General features: G+C 43.9%; 1 protein-coding gene across 1 annotated transcript; it reads left to right on the forward strand.

Moving 5' to 3' along the window:
- Positions 1-5,165: 5,165 nt before the first annotated feature.
- rpl35a (ribosomal protein L35a) lies at positions 5,166-9,686 on the forward strand. Its single transcript, XM_026193244.1, has 5 exons — positions 5,166-5,219; positions 6,058-6,102; positions 7,459-7,611; positions 7,718-7,862; positions 9,605-9,686. Exons 2-5 carry the CDS (start codon positions 6,092-6,094, stop codon positions 9,626-9,628), a joined length of 333 nt encoding a protein of 110 aa, XP_026049029.1. The 5' UTR covers positions 5,166-5,219; positions 6,058-6,091; the 3' UTR covers positions 9,629-9,686.
- The last annotated feature ends 2,671 nt before the right edge of the window (positions 9,687-12,357 follow it).

Below are 12,357 nucleotides of genomic sequence, written 5' to 3' on the forward strand. Positions count from 1 at the left end.
AAAAACTCCCTTTTAACAGGAAAAAACATCCGGCAGAACCAGGCTCAGGGAGGGGCGGGGCCATCTGCTGTGATTGGTTGGGGTGAGAGAAGGAAGACAGGATAAAGACATGCTGTGGAAAAGAGACAGATTAATAACAGGTGAGAACAGAGAGGGCAGCATCATCAGCTCACTGGAAGGTTCAGAAGGTGGTCAGCTGGTAAGGAGCGACGGCCCAGCCCTGTTGTTGACGATGAAGGTCATCTGTTTAAGGAGTGAGCTGTTGATCAGTCTTCACGGATCAGTGGGCAGGTGTGTAAGCAGAGCTTTAACGTCAGGCTGTTTGAGCCTCCACCAGTTATCTGGTAAAATGGCCATGTACCATCTGGTGGTGACCTGACTGCCAGCTCCATGGATCACTTTCGATGTCGAGGTCCATGTGAAACAGAGAGCTGATGATTTCTTTCCTCTGGTTGCAGGTATGCCCCAGGGACCTGTCCTAGGGCCCCTTCTTTTCATCCGCTTGGACACATTTTCGTAAATACAATATTCACTGTTTCACTGTTATGTTGATGACACCCAGCTTTATTTGTCCACTAAACCTGATTCTGCTCTCCCCCCGTCCTCCCTCACCCTCTGTTTAGCCAAACTAAATTCGCGGTTCTCTTACAATTTTCTCAAACTCAATAGTAACAAATCTGAGCTCCTCCTAGTCGGCACTAAACAAACGCTATTCACAACTAATAGCTTTTCTATTACAATCAATAACTCGCCGGTCTCCGTTTCCCCATTTGTGAAAAATCTGGGTGTCATCCTTGATAGCACTCTATCTTTTAACTCCCACGTCAATGACATCACTGCATATTTCCAACATTAATCGTCTCTGTCCTTTTCTCTCCCCATATGCCGCTGCCATTCTTGTTCATAGCCCGGTCACTTCCTGGATCGATTACAGCAACTCTCTTCTTTTTGGTCGTAGTCAAAAATCTGTCCATCATTATATTCCTCTAATATGTTTGATGGTTGTGTTGATCTGTGTGGGACTGGGGGGAGGGGGCGTTGTGGGTTTTTTTCATATATATGTGTGTTTATTTACTTAGGAAAATGAAGAAAGGTTGATTGTATTTTGGTAACTGCAAGTACTGTTGTTTTCTTTTTTCAATAAAAAATATTTTCAAAAAAAAAAAAAAATCTGTCCATCAGCTTCAACGTGTCCAGAACTCTGCTGCTCGTATCATCACCAGGACCCCTTCTATGCACCACATCAGCTCTGCTCTGCAGCAGCTTCACTGGCTTCTGGTTAAATACCGCATCAATTTCAAGACACTTTTGTACACATTCAAGGCTACCCATCATCTCTCGCCTTCATACCTCTCTGACATGGTTCAGATCACCGTTCCTTCTCTGTGTCTCACATCCTCCTCCTCTCTTTCGCTTTCCATCCCTTCCCCCCCGGCTAGCCACCGTGGGGCGCAGGGCTTTCTGCTGCTCTGCCCCCCGTCTTTGGAACTCCCTCCCTCCTGAGATAAGAAACATCACTTCCCTCCCTCTTTTTAAGTCCAGACTCAAAACTCACCTGTTCACATTAGCCTATTACACATAATTTTTTCCATCCTGCTACTTTAATTTGTTTTATTTATTTGCTCAAAGTTTTATCCTTATTATTTTGTAAATTGTTATGTTTGTTGTTGTTATTGCTTGTGTACAGTGTCCTTGAGTGTTTTGAAAGGTGCTTTCTTAAATAAAATGTATTATTATTATTATTATTGTTATTATGATTATTTAAACTGTTCCAAACGCTCTTGTGATGAAAGAGTGGCCCTATGGTTTCCTCATTAATGAGTGTTTATTCATCATTATATGAAGATGCAAGAGCCAGGGATAGAAGCACATTTTACAAGACAACATAGGAGCAACTAGAAAGTGCATTTTCTGAAGAAACTGCAGTGTGAATGCTTGAATCTGAATGTATGAGCTGAAATGAATTAATTATTGAATATTAAGCTAAAAATGTTGAATGAGCTGGAAAATACAGAGTTTGATGTTCACACAGAAGAAGTTGGAAAATAGCTGAAAAGTTTTTAAATTTAAATTAGAAAAACCTAAGTAATGAGAAATACATTTTCGAGTCAGAAAACATCTGAAAGAATATTAAAAGGTCATATTCTTTGAATCACTGAATGACTAAAATGTGATCCCTCCACTTGTATCCACACAGTTTAAAAAGTTTAAATGTCTGAGCTTTGAAAGACACGCTGTTGGAGAGAAAACAACGATGGCTACATTTTGAGGGTAAAATGATGGCTGTAGAGCAAACACTGTGGACACAGCAGCAGTTGAAAGAGAAGTGTTTAAGATGAATCTTGGCAGAGTGAGAGAGAGAGCTCGTTAAGCAGGCAGGTGTGAGCCTGGTTGCTATAGTGACCGCACCCAGTGGCTCCATACACACGTACACAGACATGCACCTCACTTTTGCTGCTTAAAATGAACAGAAAAGTCAGGCCGAAACAAATCGTTCCCAAATGAAAAGTACAAGTCGTATTGACAAAATTCTTTCACCGTGAGCGACAGCAATGTCCAGTCTACCAGATTCTCAGTTTTCATGCCTGTGGAGTTTATTATATGGACGTGGTGACAGTGGAAAGACACCATGCTCTTCTGATTTTCAAACGAACCTTCTGAGCCATTTTAACATTAGAGTCTATGGAAGAGTTGGAGGGAGGAGGCTGTGCATTGGTGACATTTATGAAAGAACCATAACACCTAGGACAATAGTAAACACATTGGATGAAAGAGGACAGCCATGGATAAGTTTTGAGGGTAAAATCATACCTGTAGAGCAAACGCTGCGGACACAGCAGCAGTTTTAAAAAAGATTTTAAGATTATTTTTTTTGCTCCTCTCACTCTAGCAGTTGAGCTGCCTCACTCTAGCCCCAACATTCCGTCCCATACACACCCATTATAAACTCTGAAACGGGTGAAAAAACATCATGAAACTTAAACTGGAACTGAAGAAAAAGTATAATAGATATTGAAAAGATAAATACAAGTTGAATAGTTGAATCTCTTGGCTTCGTTTTAAAGTTTGAATGGTGGCTCTATGTCAATGTATGTGGAAGTAGTAGGAGTTGAAAAATAAGTAAGTTGAATGAGGGTTTGAAGGGTCTCCAGATTGAAATACATGGGAAATTTTTGTTGAAAAAAGTTGAATAAAATTAAAAATATAAATGTTAAAAATGAGAAAAATAGAAGCAGTCATGTCCAAAAGATGAGGAATCTAACGATGTTTGAATGGTTTTTCTAAGTTGAACAGTTTTGAAGGAGTTAGCGTCCAAAAAACTTAGGGAAAAATAATAATAAAGATTCAAAGAACAATAGTGTGCTTTTCAAGCATTCACACTAATAAGAAGAAAAATATACATCATTGAAAACATCAAGAATACATAATGACGTCATCTTGTTGTTATGGCAGCAGGTAAAAAACAGACATCCCATCAGTTATTATGGTGTGTGTGTGTGTGTGTGTGTGTGTGTGTGTGTGTGTGTGTGTGTGTGTGTGTGTGTGTGTGTGTGTGTGGCGCCATCTTAGATGAAGACATGAGTGGAACCCCGAAGTGTGCTTTGATTGTAACAATGACATCAGGCTCCGCCCATGCACTACTGAACAAAACTAAGTATGAAAAGGAAAGGAAGAGCAAAACAGTGAAGGGTATATAAAAAGGTCAATATATACAAATAAAGTAAAGCAATAGTCAAACTACAAAAACATATTCCACACAACAGCATCTGCTGGGTAGGATTTAGTGTTGTGGAGGCTGTGAGACGGAAGCCAGGCCTCAGCCTGAGTTTCAGTGCTCTGGTGTCTCCTGCTGATAGCAGCAGGTGGAGCAGGTGGAGCAGGTGGTAGCTGGAGGTGAGGGCCGCTGCGTTCCTGAGGCAGCGGAGCCGTGCAGCTCTGCGTGCACACAGGGATGACAGCATTTCGTGCTGTTGCTGGGCAGCCAAAGGACATGAGCAGTTTTTGGGGAATGGTGTTTGTTCCTGGGGTGACATCAGATAAGACTCAATCCTGCTTCATAGTGCAGACCTCAGGTGTCTGCAGGTGAGACAGCTGATGGAGAAGGTCAGAGAAAACAGACTGTAATCAACGTTGGAGTTCTGGGTTAAACAGGTAACGCTGCCGTTCAGACCAATCACCACACAGTCACAGAGGCGTTTACCTGGGAGCAGGTGAGGCTCATTATCCTACAGCCAGCTGGAGACTTACCTGACAGGGTGGGATGGAGGGAGGTAATCCGCCCTCTTATTGATACAATAAAGTCAAATATTTGTATTTTAGTTCAATTTCATTTCAAATCACTTTTATTGCCAGATTACATGTGCAGGTACACTGATACAGCACATGTAAGTGAAATTCTTGTGTGCAAGCTTCACAAGCAAAAGAGGTGTGCAAAATACAAGAAACATAAGAGCAAGCGAAGTATAAGAATGGGAATCTGAGAATTCTAAGAATAAATATGTACAAATATAAGAGTGCAGGCGCGTTACTGAATATGTATATATACATATTTGTGTGTGCGTGTGTGTGTGTATATATGCATATATATATATATATAAAATTAAATAAAAATAAAATATACAGAGGTCAGCAGATGTTTACTGTGCAAAACAAGTGGCATTTATGTACAATATGGAGTGCATAATGTTGAAGTAAGTGAAGGTGAGGTGTCTATGAAGTGTTCAGCAGTCTGATGGCCTGATGGAAAAAGCTGTCTCCCAGTCTGCTGGTTCGGACCGGATACTGCAGAACCTCCTGCTTGATGGAAATAGTCTGAACAGTTTATGGCTGGGGTGACTGGATAGGTTACATTTGCTGCATGTGACGTCATTTGTTAGTTACCAGTTTTAGTTCTCACAAATCAAACATAAATTTTTGTTTATATTATCTTCAATAAAGCGCGTTAATGCGGTGGATTTTGAAAATTAACGTAAAAATATTACATTAACAAAGACAAAACATGAAGCCATAAACATGTATTAATATTATTATTAAAATGTGTGTTATGAAATTCTGTAAACGTGTTTTTAATTGTTTCCTTGATTACATTAAAATCTAAAAAGCGGGAAAATAAAACGAGCCTTTCTTTTCAGGCAGCTCCGCGGACACCTCTGTTTACACTAATTTCCCAGCATCCCTTTCGCCCTTCCTTTTCCTCCTTCTCTGCGGACGCGGTGCAGGTAAGAGTCAACATGTCCGCCGGCACATCCTTGAAAAATGCCCGTTAATCTGCGCGGTGGGCGGCTGATAGTCCCGAGGGGGGCCGGGGCAGGAGCCCCGGCGCTGCTCGGTCGGTCTGTGTCTGCGTTTGAGCCGCTGATGGCGGAGATTCGCTCCGGATAGAGAAGCTAGCCTCGGCTAACGAAGCGCAGGGCCGCGGGTAACCGAGCGGCTTCCGAGCTGCGCGTGCCGGCTCCCGCACACGTGCGGTAAGGAAAGGGTGTGTGGGAGCCCCGATGCTCGCGGCGGGCTGGAGCTCCCCCGGTAAACGGGCCAAACCAGAGGAGCCACCGGCCGGAGCTGACTCGGATTTTCGTAGTTTCTCGTGAAACAATGAAACGGAAAGAGCCGAATGTTACGTGCTGTATGCAGGGAGCCATCGGTTATCGATCAGTGACGGGCTGACCGCAGAATCACGGGTTCTGAACGGGACTGTTTCTGTGACAACCTCAGACACTTTACTTGTGGTCCAAGATGCCTCTGAATAAGTCACGTGACTTTTTACCTGGTAGCGTGGCACGTGCTGTTCCCACATAAAGTGTTTCTTAAGAACAGTAAACGCATCCCAGGTTGGAGCACGCTCAGTCCTCCACCTGTGAGGTCATAGCTGACTAAACCTACAGTTATCAGGGCCTGGCACTAAAAACTCGTATTATTAGTTGCCATGGTGATGTGTCCTCCTCTGAAAACACAGCGGGTACAAAGTTGCAAGCTCAGGAAAACATGCTGGTTACCAGTGCCGTCAATCACGTGATGCTACAGTAGGTTTCAGGTGTTAATGTGACTGTTTCTGTGCAGGTGAACTCACCTGAAGAAGACCACAACGACCAAGATGCCTGGAAGGTGAGTGCCAATCATTTCACTCTGTGGTCACATGATGTATGTCTGTGTGAGCGATTTAACCTGCTGAAGTTCTGAAACAGGAGAGGGCAGACAGGTGTTGACAGGAAGTGAGTTAACTGTGAGTGCAGAGCGACTTCCTGTCTGCTCTTCAGTGATTCTGGGATGGGTTTAATAAAGTTTTATTCAAACAGGCCGTGATCTGTCAGAGACGCTGTTCCTCGCTGCAGAGACGCTGATGGTGATGATGTCATGGTTGGAGGTGCACAGATCAGGGCTCGCAAAATCGCTAGCCCAACGTCCCGGAGCTAGCGATATCTCCGGTCGGGCGACCAAAATCTATCTCAGCCCCGCCGAGTGTTTTAGGCAGAAAAAGTATGTGTGTCCATGTGTAAACGCAAAAAACGGTGAAACTCAGAAGCCTGGCAGGGAACGAGTAGCAAAGATGGCACATAGTCGTGTAAACAGAGGGACAGTAACTATGTGTAACAGCAGCAGTGTTTCTGTCACTGTAGAAGTTCATCTCATGTGAACAGTAACGTCTCGCACACCTTTGATGTTGTGTGACTAAATCTCAGTTTTCCTCGTCGACACGTAAACACCTTAGAGTTGGGTCCTTGTTGCTATAGAAACAGTTGTGGGCGCTGTCAGTGGGTCGTTGCTGGTGATCTGTGGAGCGTACAGGGGAAGCAGGTGCAGGGTTACGACCTTCGATCCTCAGATCGGAGGAGAAGGGTGAAGTAACCACGGTGACATCAGCTGGTGGAGTGGGTCACGGTTTGGCTCTGATCAATAAGCACTGGAGTTCCTATTGGTTGTTTTGGGACCTTCTGCCGCTCACTTTAGTTCTATTGATCATTTGTGTCTGATTAGTGAGTTGATCACGTTGCACAGAACGCTGGCAGCAGATAAATCAATACTTGACGTCTATCAGTCCAGAGCGGCACAGGCCTCTGGGGGTCACATTCACCCGTGGCTCCTCCCACTCCAGCTTTTTGATGATGTTGATTCTGTCAGCTGTTTCTGGGCTGATTGAGCAGTCTGATTACTGATCATTCTGCAGGTTTGATTTGCTTTAGATGTTTTAAGGTCTGTTAGAGAGATGCGGAGGGTAGCTCCGTCGTTGTGATTGATTTCCCGCCTCCTGTGTTTGGCGACTGTTTTGTGCAGTTTCTGTGTGTGTGATGGAAGGGTGAGCTCCACCAGCTGATGTCTGGGTGAAAAAGACACGCTGTGCTTTGACTTTGGTGAAACCTTTGGTCACGCTTGGGCTGGAGATGAGCAGCTCTTTCCATTGGTCAGATTTGGGGGCGTGTCAGCAGGTGGTGGTGACATGGTCTGACGCAGTCTCTCTTTCAGACTGTGGAGTAAGGCCATCTTTGCGGGCTACAAGCGCGGCCTGAGGAACCAGCGCGAGCACACGGCGCTGCTGAAGCTCGAGGGCTGCTACAGCCGGGACGAGGTCGACTTCTACCTCGGCAAACGCTGCGCCTACGTCTACAAGGCCAAGAAGTGAGCTGCCACACCGCCATCTTTCATTTACTGTTAAGGTTGGCGTGTTTCTAAGTGTGTGTGTGTGTGTGTGTGTGTGTGTGTGTGTGTGTGTGTGCGCACGCAGGAACACGGTGACGCCCGGCGGGAAGCCCAACAAGACCCGTGTGATCTGGGGGAAGGTGACCCGGGCACACGGAAGCAGCGGGATGGTGCGAGCAAAGTTCAGCAGCAACCTGCCGGCCAAAGCCATTGGACACAGAGTCAGAGTGGTGAGTCACATGACCTGATCGGCTGGGGTTACGACCTCGCAGACGTCTTGGCTGCCGCGGCGTTTCTGTGTTCACTGCTTCCTATCATGCCATCAGATCGTTTCCAATACGCTTCAGGAGTAAAAGTGTTCGTGCGAACTTTGACCTGCTCTGGCTCAGAGCGCTACCTGAGTGCGCTCAGTCTTTAAATTTGATTTATTCACCATGAAGCCACAGCTGGAGGCGTCATTTACAGGTTCTTTTTTATAACGTGAAATCAATATGACGAGACTGAGGGGTGTGGCTTCAGACAGCAGCATTGAGGAAGCTTATCAATATTTGAATAAATGAATAAATTCAAGCAAGACGAGAGGCTGAGTAACGTTTGCACATCATTCTGTCAGATAAACTCAGATTAGAGCATGTTCATCAGACTGACAGCCCGCTCCACCCGGCTGCTGCTGTTGGTGTACAGCTGTGAGAATAGAAAGTCTTTATCCGATCGTTCAGTCTGACGTCACTAGCCGTGTCTGGGTCTAAACTCCGCTGCAGGTCCATATATCAAACATCACTATGGCATTACTGAGAGTTGAAAAACTGTCTAAAGTCTTTCATCTTTAATAAAATGATCAGCGTTCTGCTCTACCAGGTGTAACAACTGAGTTTAACATCCAGGCATCCATGAAAACTGAATTTATGACATTTAACGGAGTTAGAAGTTAGCAGGGAGTTAGCTCGCTAGCTTCTATCTAAATACAATATAGCATGTCCTGACTGCGAGGTTTTGGAAACAAATTAAAACGTACAGCTCTGCTATCACTTCCAGCATAAATGAAGACAGAAACTAAACAGCAGTGACGTTTGTAGGGTTACTGAAGTTGGGCTAGCTGGTATATAATGATGTGCTACGTGACCGCTAGCGACACAGCTATGTTAGCATAATATAAACAAGCTAACTTTTTTTCCACTCGATAAAAGTTAACGTGAGTGTTCTCGGTGGTCAGGAACAAATGTAATCGCATGGCAGGATGCTGTAAAAGGACCAAACTTCAGCCAGGAGAACAACTGAGATAATCCATCCACAATACGAGGTTAGTCATTCATATACTGCTGCATGGGCTGGGCTGTAGTTACATCCTAAGGTTTTAAAAACTGAGCTTAAATAAATGATTAGTGGTAATAAAAGCCGAGGGAGGTCAACAGTGATCACTGAGTGTTTTAGGAGCTTTTTGAGATTAAATAGAAGAAAATACAAAACATTAAACATGTTAACAACACAAAAGCCATATTAAACGCAGACTACTTTAGGCCCGGAAGTAGGATTCATCACATCATCACTGAACAACTGGATAGGTACTATACAGATTTACAGTGAGATACAGACCTGGGGGGGGGGGTCTGCAGCTCTGAGCAGTATTTAGAAAAAAGTACCAAGAGAAAAAATGCTGCTGAGCGCAGATCTGATGACTCTGATTGACCATATTATTTTGCAGAAATGGCGTTCAGTCATTCGGAGTCACATCTAGAGGTCTCACCTGTCACAGGTGTTTGCTCACAGTGTGACACGCGCATTCGTACCACCGTCGCCATATCTTCCACCTCGCTCGCCGCACTGATGCTCTGAAGGCGTCTCAGGTCTTCTCGCCGCTTACTTCTTCTGTGGTTTCTCCTCCTGTGTGCATTTCCTGTGTGGTAGTTGTATTGTGAAGTTCATTTCCTGTGCGTGGTTTTATTGTGACAGTGTACTTCCTCTTTGTGTGCAGATGCTGTATCCTTCCCGGGTGTGAGGCGGAGATGGCAGCGACTCTTTGTTTGTACAGAAACAATAAAGTGATCAATAATCTGGTCAGACTCCCGCTTTGTGTTTCTCTCACACACACAGCCTTCATCTACAGGAGTCTCTCACTCTTCTTCTGACTGCAGGGGGCAGCAAAGCATTCGGAGAGGTCTTTTAAAGCAGCGGTCCCCAACCCCCGGGCCTCGGACCGGTAGCGGTCCGTGAGTGTCGTTTGGTACCGGGCTGCGAGAGTTGAGGCTCAGGTGTGAAATGTATAGTTTTTATCGGTTTTCAGTGTCATTTTGTTATCGTTTTTATCGTTAACTCGGTTTTCCTGGGTCTTTCCACGTGTGTTATGAATAAATCATCTTTTTTTCGGTACCGGTACTAGTTTTATTTTCTTGTATTTATCCGCGACACCTTAAAGGAAAATATTGTCGGGCATAAACCGGTCCGTGGGGCAAAAAAGGTTGGAGACCGCTGATTTAAAGGGTGTGTTATGTCCAGAGTTTAGGCTGTCAGGTTGTCAGGACAACGGTGATGATTGGTGGGGATTCAGGTGTGGGTGGTGCAGCACAATGAAGTTTGGAATCGACTCCAGGTGTAAGTGTTATACAGTGTTGGGAAGGTTACTTTTAAAATGTATTCCATTACAGAATACATAATACATGCCCCAAAATGTATTCTGTAACGTATTCCGTTACGTTACTCAATGAGAGTAACGTATTCTGTATACTTTGGATTACTTAATATATTATCATGCTGAATGTACTATTGCTGTGTGATTTATTACTATTACTGAAGGTCCGCGACTCCGAACTGTAGTAAAGGGACCTCTGACTAATACGGCGGGGTCCCTGTCGGCTCGTAGCTGAAAAATAGCTTTACTTTGTTGTGTGGGTCAACTTTTCTTGCGAGAGACAGAGAGAGGCGTTGAAAGACTGCTCCAACGGAACTTATTGTTTTCAGACGAAAACAGGAACACGGTGTACAGTCGAGTCTTAATAGCTTACTTACAACTGGGCTCGTCAGGCTCTCTTCTTGGCTGCAGTGGTTATTATTATATTTACATGCTTCCAGCTCCCGTTTTTCCTCGATGACAACTCGTACCTTTCCACTCCCCTTTTTCTCCCTCCTCGCTCACAGACCCATAACGTGTATGGCAGTCCATTCTCCCTGCAGCACGGACTACACTGCCCATGATGCTACATTCTTTAGAGCTATGCTTGTAGCATTCTGCCTGTTAGCTTAGCACAACAACAACAACAACGAAAAGGCGCTCTCTCACCCAGGAAACACACAGTCGCAGAGAGAGAGAGAGCGTCGCCCTGTAACCATGGCAACCGTAACGCTGCCGCCTGGAACAACAGAACGTAGCTGTCAAACAAAACCCAAACAGTCCTGACCCGCGACAAAATGAAACAGGAAAGTACCGCAGTGTAATCCATTTATTTCAACAAAGTAACTGTATTCTGAATACCACCTTTTTAAACAGTAACTGTAACAGAATACAGTTACTCATATTTTGTATTTTAAATACGTAACGGCGGTGCATGTATTCCGTTACTCCCCAACACTGCTGTTATATAACCGGACTGTATATGAAGCACCTAAAGTGAGCGTGCTCAGAATGATTGGTCCAGCTGTCACATGGTTTTCTTTTTATTAATTAATGTAACAAGTACAACAATGGCAGCATTTTCAAAGACTTTTTTGCAACTTGAGGTAACAGCAGAACAGCCTGTATTTCAATATGTAAAGTAATATAAACATAAGTAACTAAAGAAATTAATCAAATTAAAAGACAGAATTCTAACCTCTGTGTTTTCTAAAGGTTTTAGTGCAGATCCACAGCGTGTTTTTTGTCAGGCACAGTTCTTTGTGAATAGTGAAAAAGGTTGGCTTTGTTTTCAGAAATCAACATTTGTGAATGAAGAATTTACACATAATTATCACATTTAAGACATTTTCAAGTTTCTTTTCTTAGAGATGCAAAAATAATATAATTTTTAGAAAAATCAAGTAAGTTTGGAATCTTTGGGCAAAGCCTGTAGTGCACGTAGTCCCACAGGGCTTTACAGTAAATACATCTGTAAGATTCAATGTTCCCGTCACAGAAAGAACAGGAGTTATTATAAAGAGCAGAACGACATGTGAGAGATCCATCGGAAGAATCAGAATACTTTATTGATCCATAGGGGAAATTGTGTTGGTTACATGCTCCAGTACAAACACTAACAAAGGCAGACAATACAAAAAGAAATAGCACAGTATGTATATATGTATATATATATATATGTATGTATATATACATACAGTGTATGTATGTATGTATGTATATATGTATATATATATATATTATATTAATCTCTTGTCGTCAATAAGCAACGTTTAGGGAGCTCTATAGTATTCAATGAGAGGGCCCTGCGCGTCGATAAGTGACGCAGAGGGAGCCTGACCATGGCTCACACATGTGCCGAGTTGGGAGTGAGAAGGTGTTGGAACAAAAGGTTTTCTCCTTCATTTCTGTCAAACAAAGGTGTCTGAAACGTTTCCAGCTGTTAGTATCTTGTTCGCTAGGCAACCTTTTCAGCGCGACGGAGGCTAGACCGTCCCATTTCACAAGCCTCTCACTTCCGGCCTGAGCTGTCTTTGATCATGCGGCCCTTGTGGACCGTTAAGCTGCAGACCCTGAATTGGGACACAGCCTCAGTCTCAAGGGAATCTGGGAGAAGGGTC

Source organism: Astatotilapia calliptera, chromosome 14, assembly GCF_900246225.1.
Source record: "Astatotilapia calliptera chromosome 14, fAstCal1.2, whole genome shotgun sequence".
In the NCBI taxonomy this organism is placed as follows: Eukaryota; Metazoa; Chordata; class Actinopteri; order Cichliformes; family Cichlidae; genus Astatotilapia; species Astatotilapia calliptera.